General features: G+C 26.3%; 1 protein-coding gene across 1 annotated transcript in view; it reads left to right on the top strand.

Moving 5' to 3' along the window:
• The window catches only part of LOC107456641 (glutamate receptor-interacting protein 1), a 57,458-nt gene that overhangs the window by 33,236 nt on the left and 3,368 nt on the right, over positions 1-20,854 (top strand). The window contains exons 8-17 of the mRNA XM_016074550.4: positions 21-165; positions 1,746-1,927; positions 4,475-4,675; positions 6,024-6,201; positions 10,010-10,227; positions 11,488-11,703; positions 11,992-12,136; positions 13,185-13,330; positions 18,492-18,520; positions 20,256-20,394. Of these exons, the coding sequence (XP_015930036.1) occupies positions 21-165; positions 1,746-1,927; positions 4,475-4,675; positions 6,024-6,201; positions 10,010-10,227; positions 11,488-11,703; positions 11,992-12,136; positions 13,185-13,330; positions 18,492-18,520; positions 20,256-20,394 (1,599 nt within the window). The remainder of the gene's footprint in view (positions 1-20; positions 166-1,745; positions 1,928-4,474; positions 4,676-6,023; positions 6,202-10,009; positions 10,228-11,487; positions 11,704-11,991; positions 12,137-13,184; positions 13,331-18,491; positions 18,521-20,255; positions 20,395-20,854) is intronic.

The following is a 20,854-nucleotide window of genomic DNA, read 5'->3' as shown; positions in this document are numbered from 1 at the left end:
ATTAGTAAAATTGTCTTCAGATGCAGTGAAAAATGCTACTGGCCCATTGTTGATTGAAATAGATAAAACACCTGGCTGTCAGTTAGGTATAAACTTATCTCGTCTTTCTGTGCCTGAACATGCTATTGTTATTGAAAGTATTCGCCAAGCTAGTATTGCTGAAAGGTAGATTACTTGCTAATTATTCTGAACAATCTATTTTAAATGTATTTCTGCAGTGTAATAATAAAATGTTAGCTGAATTTATTTTTATAACAACTTTTTACTTGAAGTTTAAATTGGTTATTTGCATGTGAATTTCTTTTGGGAGGTGGTCTTCATTGTGTGACAAACACCTTTTTTAAAATAATATTTACTGAAATTTATCTAAGTTATTTAAAATTTACTCTTCTTCAAATATGAGGGATAATGTAATAATTGCAACTGAATAATGATCCCAATTAAAATAACTAGGAAAAATCTAATTCTTTTATTTATTTCATAATCTGTATACATACAGATATGAATTAAATGTATAAAATACGAAAAAAAATAAAAATTTGCTTTGAATTTAAAAAAAATTATTTATGAAAATAGTTAATATCTTTGTTACTTTTTTCCTTCAAATATCATTTATTTATTTCTTATTAATTTCAATTGAATATAAAGTTGATTTATCCAACTCTTAAAATTTTTTAGTTTTTATTTAAAAAAAACCTCTTTTTTGTGCTGTCTGACTGACTTCTTGCAAATAATGAGAGTTTTAAATTGATTCTTAGTCACTGTTCTTAGTGACATTTTTTCTTTTGAAGTGTTTTAAATTAGAAGCTTTTCACAGAAATTATTTTTTTGTATTTCTTTCTTTTTATCAAATTTTTTTTATTGTTCTTACAATCACTTCTTCATGCTTGTTGTACAGAATACTTCTTTGTTATTTATATTAATAGTTAACAATTTGCAAGGATCTGGCAAGAAATCAGAAATAAAAAAAAAGTGAATTAAGCCTAGAATAATTGAAGAAATTAAAAAAATGGATGAAGTTAAAATTAAATTTTAAAAATGAAGCTAGTGACTGGCCAATTATATTTGTCATTGTACTCTTGTTAAAGCTTAGTGACATTTCTCTATGTTGTAATTTGAGTACTGTGGCCTACAGTTTTGAAAAATAATTTTTTTCTATTTTACCCATTGAGACATTATTTTAATGAATGTGATTTTTTTTAAGAGACTTCAAAGAGTGAGATTAAAAATTTAAAAAATCTAAAAATTTTTTTTATTCTTAGAAATAATGGAGTGATAATGATTTCTAATGCATATAAAATGATTCAAAATATTTTAATTACGTTCATATGCATATAATATGTGTAGAAGAGTATGTGTGGGAAATTTAAACTAATTGCAATTTCTTATAACATAGAAAAGTTTAAAAAAAAATCTTTTTTTCTAACTAAATGGCTTTTTAAATATCTTCATAATTAGTTCTCCATTGAAAAGATTCAGTGTTGGCTTAATTGTTGTGTAAAATCAGTCTAGTATTTTTTAAGAATTTTAAATATCACAACTTGATTTGAGCAGACCAAAACCAAGTTAGACTGTTTAGATGATTAAAAACTGATTTTTATTTACTATTAAATTTGAAAATTGTTTTATAAGAAAGAATTTTAAATCAATTTTGCTCTAAAAATTCTCTATAAATTAATTTGAATTCAAAATTTTTTTTTTGTTAGAGAAAACTAAATATCATTAAAGTCTTGCCATAATTCTAGATGTGGTGCACTTCATGTTGGTGATCATCTTCTTGCTATAGATGATATTAAAGTTGACTTAATGACCTCCGCTGAAGCTATGCAGCTGTTGAAATCCTCTTCAGGAGAAACTGTGAAATTAGAAGTTATACCATTTAGTCAGCTAGCTTTAAGGTCAACCCCTGAAAATTATACTCACAGAGGTAATTTAGATATTAAATGCTATTGTTTTTTTTAAATAAGCTCTGAAGCATAAGTGTTTCTTTTCAACCCATTATTTGACATTGATTTTTTATTAATTTTTTTGTGGTATATTTTAATGATTTTGAAATAGATATTTTTATACATTGTATTAAAAAGATATTTTTTCTTTACAAACTAAAACTAACTCAGGATCTTGATCTGCACATTTTTCTTTAGTATAAATGAATGGATTTACTATGCTGATTTTTAGCTTTATGACCTGATATTCTTGAATTTTGTGTGCATTCAGAACATCTCATTTTTATGATTCAAAGTTTGCTGACATTGTCTTGATATTACTGATTTTTCTGATACAAAATATTCAGTTCTTATTTGTCTTGATTTTTTTGATTTTCCTGATATACTATTCCTAATATATTGTTTCGATGAACATGCAATTTTAAAAGAATCATTTGGATTTTTATAAAATTTATTTCGCTAGAAAAAAAGTAAGAAAAACTATACCTCTCAATGTCGAAACTGGTAAATTTTTATTCAAAAAGTGAATTTTTGAAATGTGTTTTAGATAAAATAGTGTTTTGGGTAAAAAATGGAACTCTTTCTTTATCCTCCCCTTTTCTAAAGAAGAAAGAATTATTGCTGTATTGTATCTAAACAAAAAATTTTTTAATTGACCCTTCATTTTTTACAGAGATGTTTTTAATATTTGTCATTCTATACCTTTTTCCAACATAAATCAGTGACAGACTCTTGACCCCAAGGCCATGCTCATCAAGTATCTCACTCATAGGCTACTGAGGAAGAGCAAGTTTTTTTTAAAAAAAATTAAAGCATTCTTCTACATTACAATTTCATTTCTTTTTAATAAATGGATATAACTATGCACTTTCTGAACTCCAAAATATGCCTGATATAAAAGTTAAATACTTCTGTGAGTATCCTGTTCCTATTCTTGAAAATATAGGAATTTCATCAATTGTATTGTTAGATTGTTGTCTGATATAAATTAACTATTATTTTGTACCTAAAAAGATCTGTGATTATTGAAACTGTGTAAGTGGCTCAACATTGTGTATTATTTTGGATTCTTTTACAGGCTTTTTTTTTAAATATAATTGCAACAGAGACTATATTTTTATTTTTTAAGAGAAGAGGCTGGAGTGCCACTCTTCTGTCTGAGAGACAAAAGTTTTTTTTCCTTAATGCCTCAATGCATTATTTTTGTTAAAAGTTACTTGTTTTCACTAAAAGTTTTCCTTATCCCTAGTAATTAATTGTATTGCATTCCCTTTATAGATTGTAGTCAATTCCTTTAATAATTATTATTATTTTAATTTTTAGTAAGTTTTGAAAATAGTTGTTAAATTCAGGGTTTATTTTTAATTAACTTATGGATTGTATGGTTTTAACACACTTTAAAACTTAGTCGTTTTGAAATGCTTATATCATCGTTTTATTCTATTTAATAATGTTGAACGTATAATTCTTAAAAATTGAAAAAACTCAATAGTTTGAATTCAGGGACAGCTGACTAATTCTTCTTCATTCAGACTTATAACCTTAATTAAGTCTTTTGGTCATCTCATGACAAAGAAACTCAGCATTTTTGATGTCAACATTTTTTTCTTAATATATCCGATTACTAATTGGAAAAAATTTTAAAGACAAACTAAATAAAAAAATTTGAGAAGTAATTTTTTTTTCTTCTCTTGCTTATCAATAAAATTTTTTAAGATGCTGACAAAATGTAGTGTTTAAAGTGAATATTAGATTAGCTGAACTGATGTTCTGATTTTGTTATTTTCATAATGGATTATATTTTTTATAACTATTAGTTTGTCCAAATCTACAGCCTATTTAATCTGTAAATAGTGTAAAAAATAGGAAATTATGTGAATGGAGATTTTTTGATTAAAAATTCAATCAAGAATTAATATGTTATTTATAGTATAATCTGTGTAGTAAAATTATGATAATTTACAAACATGCTCTTTATTAGAAGTGCACTCCTCTATATTAAACTTAACTTCTCAAAAATTAAGAAAAGGAAAGAATTAATCTGTAATTTTTTATAGCATTGCTAGTCATCATAATTTGGAAAATTTATTGTTCGTAAAAATCTCCAAAATTCAATACAAGTTTAATTGTTTTGTTAGGGATTTTGAATAAGTTCATTGAAGTGTTATTGTTTTTTCAATTTTAGAAATTTTTTCAATAAGTCTGCCTTATACTTTTAAAACTGCTATACCAAACTGTGGCACCATTACAGCAAGTTGGCTATCCCACATTTAAAATATGCATGTTTCAGTTTCATTTGTGTGGTTTTTTAATTTTGGTCTTGTTTTTAATTTAGTACTTATACATTTTAGCACTTGTTCACAATTTACTCTATCTTTATATCTCAATCTTTTCTTCTGTAAATGAGTTATCCTGTTTATTGCTCTAATTAGTGAATATTATTTTAAGTATGGCTTGATAATTTTATGCATGCTTGATAATTTTTTTCCTTTAATATATATATGTTGAAGTTATATTTTAATTTTTAGGATTGGTGTCTACACGACTTTCAGCTGTCAGGTCTAGTTTTACTAATTCTGGTTACAACACTCTTTCATCTCTGAGTGCTGCTACTTACAACTTGCCTAGTCAATATTTATCAATACCATCTCCATTAATAACAAAAAGAATTAATGATGGGGGTAATTTATGCAATGCTATCCCAGATGTCTTACCCAGTTCCTCTGATGGTAAATTCAATTTTTGAATACTTACATAGTTTTAAAGATTGCATTCAAAACAACTAAAATAATTGGAAATCTAAAGTAAAAATAAAACAATTGCTACATTGAAACAGGATTAAAAGCTTGATCATTTATCAATTTAAAAAGTGATTATTAGCTGTAGAAATTAACTTCACAATCTTTGACTAAGTTGCTTTTTGACTATCAGTTAAAAAAAATTTAATATTCTGCATTGTATACATATGCACTAAAATATATGATTTCTTTCTTGTCAACTTGTCTGTGTGGAATAGCATTTTCTCTCTTTTGTACATAAATATAAACAAAAAGTACCGACCTCAAAATTATGCATAAAAGTAAATGCAAAAAAAAAAAAAAAAAGAAAAGAAAATGCAAAAAAAAACATTTAAAAAACTGTTAATTTGGAATTGGGTTTGAGAAGAAATAGAATAAGAAACTTGTGTGCTTAACCTTAACTCTGTTTATTAATGCAAATGATAATTAATTACGAAAGTTACGAAATCAGATCCAAAAGAACATATCTCTTTTATGGATGGATGGGACCTGGTAGACACTCTTATATTTTTGCATGTTTTAGTAAAGGAAATTTTATTACACATATTTTACTTGGTGTTAATTTGAATTTTTATGAGTTTGAATTTTTTGAGTTTCTTACGTTTGAAATTGCATTTAGACAATATGACTTTTCACACAAATCAAAACTCTTTCTTATTTTTGTAGTCTTCTAATATAATTAAGTTGCAAAAAACTGCCCAGAAAAGTTTTTAAAGTCCACACAAATCCAAACACTACGTTGTTTTTGCAGTCTACTAAGTATTTAAGTAATGGAAATTCCTAAGAAAAATTTTGTGAAAAGGCAAATCTTTTAAAAGAAATGCAGTAGTTCTTGTTTATTGAACTGGTTTTAAACTATTATGTTTTTGAATTACTTCTAATTTTATTTAAACAAAAAATAGTATTCAAGATTTTTTAGCTATACTAAAAACACTATTTTTAATTGTCTATTTGTTTAATTTTTCCATCAAAGCAAAATCTTCCACACAATCAGAGTTTTGAATTATTTTATTTGTTTTCACCACTTTCTAGTGAACTGCTGCTATGCATAAACTTTTTGAAGTTCTGACCTTCTTTTTATTAGTTTGTTTGAGAAATTTTGGAATTCAAATTATTTAGAAACTTAACTTTGTTTAAACTTTGTTGTCTAGAAAACTAATTAACTTGTCTAATATAATTTTTTTTAAGTTAGAGGAAGGTTCTGAGCAAGATAGAGAATTTTCTTAGTGATAATATATTAAAATATTTTGTATATGCTAAAATAAAATTGCTCTTTTAGCATCTTTAAGTTCGAATACAATCTGTACAAGTATTGCCCATGCTGATAGGACTGAAGTAATTTTACATGCAGATCACAAAGGATTTGGGTTTAATCTTCAAGGACCATCTTTTTCATCAGATATACTAATTACTCCACCATTTATTACCACTATTGATCATGGAAGTCCTGCTGAAAGGTATTTTTAGTTTTCATTAATTTAATATGCACATATTTTAGGATATTATACCGTTAAATGACTGATTTTAGGAATCAAAGTATTTATCAAAGAAGATAGCCCTTTTCTAAAAAATCTAAAAATATCAAAAAATTCAATTTATATAGATTAAAAGAATTCAAACTTTTTAATAAATATTTTTGATTATTTTTTTTAATTAAATAATAAATAAATATAAATTTTTTTTTTTTTTTTGCAGAACTTTATTTTGGGTAAATGATTTTATAAATGTGTGATTTGTAGATTGGAGTTTTGAAAATATCAGGGATGAGATTCTTCCGCGGATTCGCGGATTTCCGCTTTTTTTCAGATTTTTCCATTTTTCCCGCTAATTTCCGCTGAAATTTTTTTTTGCACAAGTTAAAATATTTTATGAGGAATTTAATTTTCCGCGGAGGGAAATTACTGAAGTCCCTTTTCCTCCCTCTGAAGTTTCTCTAAAAATCATTTCCTTGGGATAAAACTGGTTGACCTTTATACTGGGATGAGATTTTTTTTTGTCTCTCGAATTTCAGCCTTTTTATCAAAAACTCTGATTCTCTAAAAGTTTCGTTTTTTTTAATAAATATCCCGTTTTTTTTAAAATTCAGTCGTTGAAGTAAAATAATTATATTTATTTACGATTTTCAAAGATAAACAGAAAATTCAATCTACGCCCTAGCTGCTAACCCTTCCGCATTTTTACTTATTTTAGCTATTTTCTCCGATTTCACGCACAGAAAATAAGATTTTCCGTATTTTTTATCCGTCGGCAGGATAGCTCGTATTTTCGTAATTCAGACGTCGCTGCTTCTTGTATTCTGGCGTGAAAACAAACAAAAAAAGAGGAAAAAAATAGAGGTGGCTTTGCGGTGAAAATATTTATTTGCTCATTCAATTAATCTTGTGAATTTTTATTTATTATGTCTAAACAAAAACAATACAAACAAGCCTTTTAGAAATCACAAGTCCAGACTCTGCAAATATCTCGATTTTTATTCACGCGATTTTAATATCAATCATCGATTTTCGTATTTACCTGATTTAAAAGTTGCACATTGCGATTCTTATTTACGCTATTTAAATATCGTATATTATGATTCTTATTTACGACATTTAAAAATCGAATATCGTGCTTTGTATTTATGCATTTTTAAAATCGTGATTTTATTATCAAATCTCGATTTTCGTATTTACCTGATTTAAAAGTTGAACGTTGCGATTCTTATTTAGGCGATTTAAATATTGTACATTGCGATTCTTACTTACGAGATTTAAAAAATCAATATCGCAATTTGTATTTACGAGCTCTTAAAGCCCTATGTAGCAATTTGTATTCACGCGAGCTTAAAATCCAATATTGTGATTCGTTTTTGTGGTTGTAATATCGCATTTTTAAAATTCGATGTAGAGTTTCATATCTACGTGATTTAAGAGTCTCATATCGGGATTTATATTCACATGGTTTACAAGTTTAAAAATCGCACTTTTTTTGTCACATTTTTGTTTATATATATATATATATATATATATATATATATATATATATATATATATATATATATATATATATATATATATATATATATATATATATATATATATATATATATATATATATATATATATATATATATATATATATATATATATATATATATATATTTGGATTTCCTCTTTTTTACTTTCTGACTACTCTCATCCCTGAAATATAGTTAAGCACTAAAACAAAACAAAACAATAACAATGTTATTGGATTTAAAATTTCAAGTTTTCTCTTGTCTTGCAATCAAGTGGTTCAGATTGTGGCTATTTTGAGAGTTGAAACCCTACATTTCTGAGAAATTTTTTTATTCTGAGTACTTTTTTTTAACTAATTTTCTGACTTAAATATTGTCTACTCAAATTAATTACTAAATAATTTATGAACTCTCTTAGATTATAAAGAATTTTTATGAAATTGGGACAAAATAATACCATTATCATGTCAAAAGTTTTTCAGATTATAGCACTTTTAGTATTCTTTACCATTCATGAATTAAAGTAATAAGATTAATAACACTTTTCATATCATCTTTTTGGCATAGAAATATTATTATCATGCTGTAAGTCTTGCGACTTATTAACTACAAATTGGTTGATGATTTAAAATTTTCTAAACTACATAAGATCCTAGAATTTTCTAAACTACATAAGATCCTAAAATTTTATAAACTATATAAGATCGAATTTTTGAAAAACATAAGTTAATTATTTCATATTTTTATCGAAAAAAATCCATGTGTTTTGACGTCATATGTTATCATTATTTCGTCATTTTCTAAGTTTCATTCTAAACAAGATATAAAATTTTGTAGCTGTATGAATAAATACTTGAAAAACGAGCAGAAATCGCATAGCAGGAAAGTAAAATTAAATATCTTAAACAAATATTTAAAAAATTGAGTTGGATTAAATTCTTTGTTTACAAAACTGAAAATTATTAGAATTATTTTTCTCTTTCCTTTGTAAAATTTCCTAATTGAGGATGTCAAACTTTACAGTTTGGGCTTAACAGCAGTTGTACTCAATTTCACTTATACCATTTTCTGTGCACAAGTAAACACTTTACTTAATATGCAAGGTGTCCTTTTTTTAAAAATTGTTTCTGTAATTTTAGTCACTAATATAAATGATTGGAAATAACTATAACTATAAGGATCAAATTTAGTTTAATTTCAACATGATACTCATCAGAGTTGACATAATTTTTAAATTACTTAATTGTTTAAAAATAATAATCATTGCAATCAATCATTAACCCACTGACGGTTCTGCACGTAATAAGTCGCATTTTAGCTTGCAGTCTTCTCTGCATAGCAAAACCGGTTTTCCCATGCTAATGGATAGGGGAACTGTATGTAGGTGAGAAACATTCTCCCAAATTTGCCCATTTCCTTTACCGCCAGTGGGTTAAAGTTATAATTTAAATCAACTGCTATTTTTTTTAAAAAAGAATATTTGATTCTAGTTGAAAATATTTTCATTTGGTATAAATTATAAATGCATTCCCAATGTTGTTTTTTTTTAAAAATTTGATTCTATTGTTATTGAAGGTTTTTTCCAGGAAAAGGGGGAAAGGGAAGTACGTGAATTATTATTTGATGTTCAAAATAGACTTATTAATAAAAAACAAAACAAATGTAGATACAAATGTTACATAACTTTTGAATTATAATTTTCTATTAACTATATATGAAATAAGTTTTGATAAATGAAATATGGTTTAATGTAAAATACCATTTAATAAACATAATTCAAACATACTTTTTTAATTTAATGCTTATTTAAATACAAGTAACTTTTAAAACTTATGATGTAGTTTGTACTGATAAATAATAAAGAATGTTTCCTGATCAAAATTAATTTGTTCTACATTTGATATCTGACAAATTAGGTCTTTCTTTTTAAAAATTCCTTGTGAGCGTTGTGCTTGAATGAAAATAAATTGATTGTAAATTGATAATATGATTTTATTGAGGGATTAGTTTGTAATAAATAAATTTAACCATTTTAGCTAGAAATACTAAGCATTTCTGTTGTAATATTGCTTTTATCATTATTAATAAATTTTAACGGAACTTTGATTGCTAAATGTAAAAAAATGGAGAAAAGTTTGATTTAAATAAAAATTTCTGATTTAAATAAAAGCCCCGATTTTTCAATTTTTTCTGAAAATCAAGAGTAGCTTTTCACTAATTGCTAAAGGCAATTGATCCGGTGCTTAATTTTTATAATGTCTTTGTTTCAGGTGTGGAGTTTTGCATGTCGGTGACAGAATATTGGCCGTTAATGGGGAAACTACTGAAGGAAATTCTCTCGATGAAGTTACTAACACAATAAATAATTCTCATCCTCGTGTTACTCTTATTACTGAATTTGATGTTGCTGAAGCAGTTGTTCCAAGTAGTGGAACATTTATAGTAAAATTAGTAAAAAGTAGTGCAGCATTAGGTATTTCAGTTACTGGTAAGACACTATTCATAATTTCATGCTATGTTTATATATCTTAAAATTTAGCAATAAAATGTTTGAAATTTTAATTGATCATATTGAGGATAAAATTTAAAATACATTTGAAGAGATAGTAAACACAAAAATGTCTCCAGTTCAGTGTTTTCATTATTTAAGGAGACTGATAGTAGAATAAAAAGAGAATAAAATGGAATAAAAAGAAGAATAAAAAGAGTTTAAAGAATAAAACGAGTTTAAAGTTTATACATACCTATTAAAAACAGAGTTACTAGTCAGAATTCTTAAAGTCAATGTCGGAAATTGGGTTAAAAAATAGTTGTAATTAGGGTAGATAGTTTCAGGCGTGCAGCTCTAAGCTTTTTTTTAAAGGTTACGGGCATAAATCCTTAACTTTAAGCATGAATGTTTAGAGTTTTAAAAAAATTAGTTTGAATGTATATTTCTTAGAATAATCTGAATAGCAATAAATAAGTTGTTATTTTTGAAAGAAATTTTGTGTTCAAGAACTAATATCAAGCTTTTAATCTGGAAGTTAATTTATATAATTAAATATGATGTTAAAAGTGCTAGAGTTTCTTTACTTGAGTAAGAAAATCTTTTTGATTTGTTTTTTTAAGCTTTTAATATAACTCTTTAAATTAGCAAGAAACGAAGGAGAATAGACTAGCCAGGACTGATTCTGCTTTGATTTCACATTCAAAAAAACAAACAGAATCTTGTTATAGAATTAAGTAAAAATTTAATCAAATGGTTCTTGTTCATTTGTCTGATCGCCATATGTCAGTTTGTGTCTTGTGTTGAGTTTTTTCCCATAATGATGTAGTTTTTATAATTTTGAGTTAAAAGTATTAAAGGATATTTTTCCATCTTATCATACTATAGAATACAATTATTCATATTTTAAAATTTATCATAAAAAATTTTTAAAAAAACTTGTGAAAACTTCCAGTATTAAATATGTAAAATACTTTTTTATAATTTGTACAACATAGCAGATATTTATGTTTTAATAAGGATTGGATTATAACACTTTTGTCCTTAGAACATCACCAATGCTATGAATTAGGGCTGTAATTGTTAAAAGGTTTTAAAATATTCTTATTCCAAAGTTATTATATATTTTTTAAATCGTTATTTTTTATTTTATAGTTCTTTTAGCAGTTATCTTTATTTGTTGCCTTAAGCTTTAGAAATACTGTAAAACTGCATATTTGTTAGAAAGACTATGTGACCCATTTTTTACTATTCTCATAGCTCCAAGAAACAGACAAATTGGGGAACCTTTGATAATAGCAGATGTTAAGAAAGGAAGTGTTGCTCACCGAACTGGCTCAATTCAACCTGGTGATAAGCTACTTGCCATTAACTCATTGAGAACTGAAAACTGTACAGTTGAGGATGCTGCAGCAATTTTACATACCTGTACAGACATTGTTAAATTACGTATCCGAAAAGATGAAGCTTTTTCTGGTAATGCTGTTATGTTACTGATCTATTGATTGTGCCAGTAACATATTCATATTTTCATGATAATTTTCTAAAATTGAAACTTTTAAATCTAATATCTCTAATTCACTACAAAATAAATGTGTAGCAAATGATAATGACAAATGCCTTGTAGTATATTATTAATTATTCTATTAAGGAACTATTTTATTAAGAGCTTTCATGCATAACAATTTTAAATGGTGGCATGACACTATTTTAAATGCTTTTTTTAATGAAACAATGTTAATAAATGTATATTAATATTTTTAGAGGATCCGGATGCTACTTGTGCTATCATATATACAGTAGAATTAGTTAGGCATGGTGGGCCATTAGGCATCACTGTGTCTGGCACAAAAGAACCTTTTGATCCAATTTATATATCTGGTCTCACAGAAAATGGACTGGCAGAAAGGTAATTTAGATTGATGAACCATTCAGCACTAATTTATATTAAAATATTTTTGATTATTAAAAATGTGTCTGTTAACTTATTGAAAAATTGTTTTTCATTGAAAGCAATATTTATTTTAACTTTCATATTCAAGATATAACATTAATTTTATGTTGTGATTGACCTGATTTTTTAAATATGCTCAAACATAACTGTTCTGAGTGATGATTAATTTTAAGAAACATAATACTTTTAACATTTTTAAGTTTCAGTATGGCAGTGTCTGTTGCAGTAAATAGTTTTTTTTTTGTAGCAGTAAAATCTGAAAAATTAATTTGTAAAAATAAATATGCATGCTTTAAGGTTAATAAACTAATTTTCTGAATGTATTTAAAAAGAAAAAATATTAAATTTGTTAATTCTTGCATAAAAAGTATATTTCAAGTTACAAGAAGTGTTACTTAAGTAAAAAAAAATCTAGTTATTTATTTATTTAAGACATAATAATCTGTTCAAATTTTACAAAAATTTAAATATGTTAAAGTTTCTAAAGCTACTTTAGAAATTTTTAAAACTTGATAACTGGATCAGTATGACTATCAGTAAGCTATGTAGCTCCGGTATAGCTGATAATTTCTTCTGCAACTGTATAGCTACGTGGATATTACAGCTATGTAGTTTTACCCTGTTTCCACTTGCAAGTAAAGAAAGCTTAATCATTTTGAAAATCAGTTTAAGAAAGCTTAAACCTGTTAGTGAAAACAAGGTATTAAGGAAGAGACAGCAGCAGAAAGTAAAGTATTCTTATATTTGAGATTCCACTGTATGAAGCTATACTTTTGAAAATTGGTCTCTTAAATAATCATTAGTTACTTATTCATGGTATGCGAATTCTGTTAATGTACAGATCTTTGTCAACTACATTATTATAAAAGCAGTACTTTTTTAATAAGGTACAGAATAAATTATTGTTTGTTTTAAACTAACAAAAAGCTAAGTTTCATAACATTCAAAATAATATAGAAATGTTTTAAATACTTATTTAATACTTTCATTTACTTATGTTTAGAACTGGTGCATTACACATAGGAGATAGAATTTTAGCAATTAATGGTCATAGCTTGAGAGGTAAAACATTAAACGAAGCTATATGCATTTTACAAACATGCGGTGATGTGGTTACTTTGAAAATTTCCAAGTGCCCTTGCCCTGAAAGTGAGTATGTCTAAATGAGTAATCTAATATCATTATCATTAGTAATCAGATGTTTATTTTTAAAAAAAATTGCTTGTTATAGATTTTTTATTTCTCTAGACAGATATTATGCTATTGTATTTTGCTATGCATATTCTCATTTAAAGTTTTAATTGAAATATTTAGAAAATGTCCCAACTATCTACAATTCAATTGATCTGAAATCTCAAGTAACCAGAAGTTTTGGAAAGCTGAGAAAAATGTTATTTTATGGCCCAAAGAAAGTAAAACATATAAAAATCCCTTTTTCTTTCATTTATATCAAGGGATTTCTAAGTGTGTGTCAGTAGGATGCAGGGAAATGGGATGTTGTGTGCTACGAGGTGTCAATCACTTTAAGTTTAACATTAATTCTTTACTATAATACTCTGTTGCTATTCTATATTCTGCTGCTGTATGTCAAGGAAATTATTTCAAGGTAGGGTTATTAACTTTTCGATACATGTGAGTGTCCTGTTTGAAGAGAAAAAACTATGAAGGTTCTTATTCCCTTTTCTACTTCATACTTGAGTCAAACTGGATTTCCCACAGTTAAATTTTTTAAGAGCAGATGTTTCTCAAGAAAGAATTGCCCACAGTAGCTTTATCCCATAATTAGAAAAGTTATGTGATGTGTAACTGATTTAATGTGGATGACAATTTCTCACTACTTTCTTTGAGTGTGGATGTATTTTCTCTCATATTAATACTTATAATTTTAAAACTTTTGTTATTAATTTCAGTTAAAGTACTTGAGCTGGTTTTAACTATGAATTGCATTAACCATATTTATATTTTTATACATTCCCTAGTTTTTGTTTCATGTCCTCCCACAAATTAAACATACATTATAAACTGTATACCTCAAAAAAAATAGGATACAATTGTATAGGGGTAGTATACTATTTAAATGTTGTAAAGGTGTTAAACTTAAAAAGAGTTTAGAAGCCATTGATGTTGATGCTAGACTGTTGAAAATTCAATTTACTAAAACTTTTGGTAAATCTCAATAAAAGAAAAAAAAATAATATTTTTCTTTTTACAAGACAATTGGAGCTGTAATTCTTAAAAGCCTTAACTTTCTTTTACTTATGTTTCTCTTGGTTACTTTTTACTACATATCATTTTTCCCTCTTATCAAATCTTTACTAGTATTCATTTTCAATAAATAAAATTGAAGATTTAAATTGCAAGGCATACAGAGCCTTTGTTCTAGGTTTATACTAAAATTTTTTTAAAAACTTTTCTTTCTTTTCTGCATTCTGTCGATTCTGCTTTATTATTTGGATTTAAGAGTTGTTGAGTACTTTAGAATTAACAACAATATTTTAAAATGAATAGCTTTATACACACAAACTTTTGTAACTTTATGTACATTGTTATATCTAGCTAAAGAGGAGTTTAGTGAATCTGTAAATATTATGACCTATAAAAAAATATAAGTATCTCAATTACACTGTGGTGTAACAAAAAAATGCTTAAACCCCTCATACTATTTCCGCTTATTCTTATATAAATGACCTCTTGAATCTGAATATACTCAGGAATACATTCATCCACTCAGGGATTCTAAGGACACACCTAGTTTTATTAGTTTTTGATAATTTTGTAACTCTATGGGAATGAATTTGATTTGAGGAAGGGAAGGGAATACTTTTGATCGTTAATTTTTTAGGGCTAGATAGAGGAAAAATTCTAAGACATGTACAGTTACATACCCTTCAAAATTATTTTTTTCCATTGGTAGTAAATTAGAGCAGAATTTTTTTAAAATAAATAAAATTTTGAAACTTTTATCTTTATATGTAGTAGTGGATAATTTTTTTAAATTCTAATTTTTAAAAATATGAACACATTATTTTTTCTTTCTCAAAGAAAAATAATATCTGAAGCTATGGCAATTTTGTAGATTGTATGCAGCTGTATCAAAAAGGGAGGTTTGGAAGATTTCCCCATTAAATTATGAAAAAATTGTTTTAATGCTTCTTCTTTCTTATAAAATTTGAGATTATTTTCTAGTAAAAAATAATTCAGCACAAATTTGGCTAAAAATGTGTGAGATAAGGAGGTTAGAAAGTCTTCATCGTTGTTGTAAAGAGAGTGATCTTGAGGGATTTATCCCCTAAAATTATATGTATATAATAAAAAAAATGCAAGTTTTGTAATGTTTCTCTGCTTTTTTTCTTCCCCAACCTACAGAACCTTTTTTCTCCCCCAATATATCTGCAAATAATAAAAATAGTGAGGCCAAGTTTTAGCTAAACAAGTCTAAGGGGGGTGCGATTCAAAAGCTCTAACACGAAGGTTTGAATGATTCACTGTATGAGGTCTTTCAGAACTTCAGATCTTGAGGGATTTCTCCCTTAAAATTATATATATAAAAAAATGCTAATTAATATTTCTCTGCTTTTTTTCACAATTTTTTTGCTTATTTTCTACATATTCCAGCATTTATAGAACCTTTTTTCTTCCCCAACCTACAGAACCTTTTTTATCCCCAATATAACTGCAAATAATAAAAATAGTGAGACCTCTCTAGCCCTTCATATGAAAAGTAACAGTTAAATTAATAATTTTCCCTCCTTGCAGGGGTCCAGAAATTTGGTAGATTTACTGTGTGAGGACTTCCTAACCTCTCTTTTCTCACCTTCTTTTTAAAAAATTGTGTCTAACAAGTTTTCTTATTATTGCATAATGTTTAAGAAAAAAAAATTAAAGCTGGTTTATGTGGGAAGTAATTATAAATTGTGAAAAAAAAGCAGAAAAAACAATTAGTTTCGAGGATTTCTTTCTGACAATTTTTTGGGGGAAATTCTTCAAACTTTTACTGCTTTACTATAGCTGCTCACATTTTAGAATTACTCTAGCTCCCAAGAAAAATTTAATGCTTAAAATTATCTTTTACTCATCCCTCAAATCGCAACGTTATTTGAATTTTCGAAAGTATAAGTAGAAATTACTTAGTTACATATTGTGTGTAGGCGCTTTTTATTGCTCATTGTTGTAAAATAGTACGCAAAATTATTTATTTTCATACACGTCTCTTAAAGTCTAGAATATTGCTGTTGTTCTAATACCTAACTTATTAAAGAGTTCAAATTTAATTTGATTCAATATTATGACAGTTGTGCTTTAATAAGTTTTCTGAGAACTGTATTTTTCCCAATGCTTTGACACATTTTAAATTCTTTTCTATGAAATTTTATTATTTTTACAGCATATGCAAAATGTGTACATCCCAAATTGTATAAATGCTTTTGCCTCTCAGCTGACATCTAATATTAATTTGTAAACTATAAACTGAATTTCATGTAGTTTGTAAAATAATTTTTCTACTAAATGGATATTAAAATTGCAGTTATAATGTAGAGCTTGCCTTTGAAACGATTTTTTTTCCATAGAATGTTATGTAGAAATTATTGAGTTACACAAGCATTAACTGAATCGAACATCTTAAAGTTAAACTAACTGTTTATTCAGCATAGTATAAAAAGAAACAAGAGAGAACGATGATTATATAAAAAAAATATTAAAGAGAACAGGCTTCATATCTAGAAATTGAAGTAGTCTTACTGATCTGTTGCCAGATTACATAAATATATTAATGCCAATCATTTTTCTTATTAATCCCTTAACTGCCGCAGGCGTATATATACGCCTTCCCGAAGTACGATGCTTTGCATTGCGCTGCTATAAATAGAATTACACCCCCTACTTCAGAATGCAGTAAAATGGCCTTGAAAGTGTTTGCTTTGCGAATGTTTTACTTATTTCGGAGGAGGGGAAATGGGAAAAGGATGTTATGGAAAAGTGATATCGTATTAATCGCTTGTGTGTATTTATTTGAGTAAGGTCGGATTTATTCTATTTTTCGCTTTCGTTTCCCGTATGTATTTGGTGCTTTTTATTCTTTCCATCAACGTCTTCGAAGAAAAATGCATCGCGAAAATGTGCTGTTTGTTCAAGAAAAAAATTCGTCGTGAATCCCGCCATCAGTGCGATGAATGTGATGTTGGTTTATGTGTCGAACCATGTTTCAGGATTTATCATACAACAGCTAAGTTTTAACATCTTTTATATTGTATTTTTATTATTTAATTTAAATTTTGTATTTTCTTTCTTTCCTTTTCCTTGTCTTGTAAAATTAAACTGTTTTTAAATTGCAAAGCGTGCATCATTTTCCCCACCAAAACACCGAGTAAGAAAGTGCACTTGAGTGAAAAACGGTGGCACTGGGGAGTGAATCACATTAATTTTACTCGGCAGTTAAGGGGTTAACACATACATCCATACTTTTCCTTGTTAAAAAGAAGAAAAAAAATTAACTAATAATTTCAATTCATAATAATCCTAAGTTTATTGATAAAGATAATTTCTTTGGCAAATTTATAAAATTTGCCCAACCTAGTCCTCTTTCCACTATACATGATTAATGATTGTGTTATATAATTTGCTTAAAGTAAAATCATTTTGGAATTTATTGATATTTTAGTTTCCAAATTTTGTGAGGTAAAAAAATCTTTGTTTGCGTCCCAATAGTCAGTGGATTCCTATTGTTTTTTTTTAGGGTTGATTGAAGTTGACTGAAAAGATCCTCACTAAACAAAGTGTATTTAATTCTTCAAATGTTGATATCAATTTAAAAAATTTTGTCTACCTTTTTTCCACTATTTAGCATTCAACATATTATTCAGAATTTTTCTTGTGGCTATTGGTCAATACTTGGTGAAACTTTTTTCTTTTTCTTTTAATATGTTTATCTCTTTTAAATTGAAAGATATTTCTAGATATTTTACGAAATATGTTTGCAAACAAAAATAGGTAAAATTTCATTTTTCACAGAAAATTTTTAATACATCTCAATGAATTTTGTTTTTCAATCCCTAAATTTTTTTTGGGAACTACATTAAAGTGAAAATAAACAGCAATTTTGGAGATTAACACACATCAGTAATCAAGAAAGTTACAGCTTCCTTATAACCTAATTTTGCTCCTTAAGTAAGCAAACATTTTTTGAAGTCTTATCTTAATTCTAGCTTTTGCTAGAAATTGCTCAATTTTATAGTATATGTTCAAAAATTTAAAATTCCCAGATTAAAATGGATTTTAATGTTCCTGTATTAATTTTTTTCTATTATTCCAGAAACTGATGATGAAAACATGAAAATTAAGGTATTTATTTTTAAACTTTTAAATCTTTAGCATTCATTTTTTATACATGTATTTTCGATACTCATTTGATTAATTTTAGTCTGTTTAGCTTTAATATAATTGTGATTTCAAACATATAAGTCATTCAATTTAACATAATATTTCAATTTTTAAAATAATTTAGTTTTTGTACATTTAATATATCTTCTTTGCTGTTTTATAATTATTTCCTGCATGAGTTGTTTAGATTGTCAGCTGATTTAGTTTCAATACTTGTGTTAATTAAATTTTCAGATTTGATTTATTTGGTTTATTATTCCTGAACCATTATTACAACATGGAATATTTAGAATTATAAGTTTTTTCTGGAAATAATAGAGGATGTAAGCAATCTAAACTTATAACATAATTAAAGGAATTATGTAAACAGAATAAAAGAGTGACTGTTGATTATTGTGTTTTGTTTTCTATAGGTAACATTTTAAAAAAATTATTTGTTTTTTGGAAATGGATAGTTTCTTAAGTTTCTAAAAGATAAAGCTATCTATGAAATGTGTGCAGTTATATTTATGTGTTAAAGCGCTCACAGTAAGAAATAGATTATTTGTATGAATTATTTTTGCTAGAAATAATTCAATTTCTAGTGAAGTTATACGTAATTCTACAAAAAAAAATTTTTTTTTAACTCTATATAACATTTTTGTTTGTATTTTTTTGTTGAATTTAGTAAGCAATATATTTAAAATAAATTTTCTTTTATTTCTTTTTTTTAAATTTTTGCAGGAAATAAAATAAAAATAGAATACCAAAAAGAAAAATTTAATAACTTTATAATGTTATTACGTAATGAAGAATTTATTTTATTACAAGTGTTAGTGAAAGCACTATTTTCTATCAGAAATTAAGATCGATGAAACTTTTGGTGTATTAGTGACTACCAAAATAAGTACCTGCTTTTTCATCTTATAAAAGTTTAATAATTTTCTAAAAATGATAATAATTTGCGCATTTATTCCATAAGAACATGATGAACTAAAAATATTTGTTTTTTACTTTATGAAAGTATAAATAGATTTTTTTTATCTGGGATGTGGCAGGTTGAAAACATTTTGAATAAACGATAAAATGTTGATTTCTTGGTGTTTCATAGCCATTGCTAGCCATTCATTAAATAAAAATTAAGTGGCAAAGTATTTAAAATGCAATAAATAGATAAAATCTATGGTTTATATTAAGAATAATAGACCAAGTTTTCTATGTTGTCTAAAACTTTACTAATTAGACAATACTACAATACATTCAATCCTATGTCTTCTTTTCTTTTTATTATTAATAGGCTCAGTCAAAATATTGGATTGAGTGTTGAGTTAAATTGTGCAACATAAAGGTTATACTAAGGGATATACAGTGCTGGTTATACTATTTAGGTTGTACAATTTAACTTCTGTCTTTCTTAGTAAGTTGTAAATGAGGACATAAAGATATTTCCTGAAATGCTCCTTCTACTGTTAACATAATTTCTATTGAACTTTTCTAACGCTGTTTTAAACAGAAACTGTTAGATAACATAGCTTTTTCTAACTTTTTATCTAGTTAGAAAACCACTAAAATGTTTCTTAACAGTTCATTATTCATAAGCACAAAATGAAAAGGAACAAAACATCTTCTTTTTAAATATTTTTTTAATTGTGTATTCTAATCAGTTATTGCTTTATCTTATTGCTTTAAAATAAATTTTAGTGGTATTTATTTTTAGTGTGTTCACTGTGTTCCTGAAAATCATATAAAAACATTCACCACCCCATTATCTAGTGTTGACAGTGCTGTTGACTCATGGGATAGCTGTAACCAAAATCTAACTGCTGGTATTTCTCTAAACAAGACTAGCTTATATGGTAAACTTTTTCTATTTCAAATTTCTTTTTTTATGAAAAGAACTAATTTTTTTATGCATGTCAATCTTAAAAATGGTGCTCTATGCTCTGTATTTTAACTATAACTTTTTTCACAAGTAGCTGTTGAATGTCAAGTTATTTTAGATTGAAGAGTGGCTAAATTTTTATTGTTACAAATAATTTTTTATTAATTAATTTTTCAAATTTGTAATGTAAAAAAAACTTATTACTTATCTTTTAGGGATGCTGAAAAATAAATTTGGGTTCTATTTTTCATACAAATGAAGACCAAGGTTTATCCAATTAATTGAAAATTGAAATAATTGGACAACTTTTAAAAGTAGTTATAGCAATGTTTTTAGGTAACTTTCTTTCACACTAGGTAACACAGTTTAAAATTTAATAGCTATTTTTTTAAATATCCAATACAGTTGATGTGCCAATGTCATATGTATTATGC

The sequence above is a fragment of the Parasteatoda tepidariorum genome, chromosome 11 (genome assembly GCF_982258835.1).
Source record: "Parasteatoda tepidariorum strain Cologne lab strain chromosome 11, Ptep-v5.0, whole genome shotgun sequence".
In the NCBI taxonomy this organism is placed as follows: domain Eukaryota; kingdom Metazoa; phylum Arthropoda; class Arachnida; order Araneae; family Theridiidae; genus Parasteatoda; species Parasteatoda tepidariorum.
The sequence above is the reverse complement of the archived record's forward strand: the minus strand, read 5'-3'. Positions and strand labels throughout refer to the sequence as shown.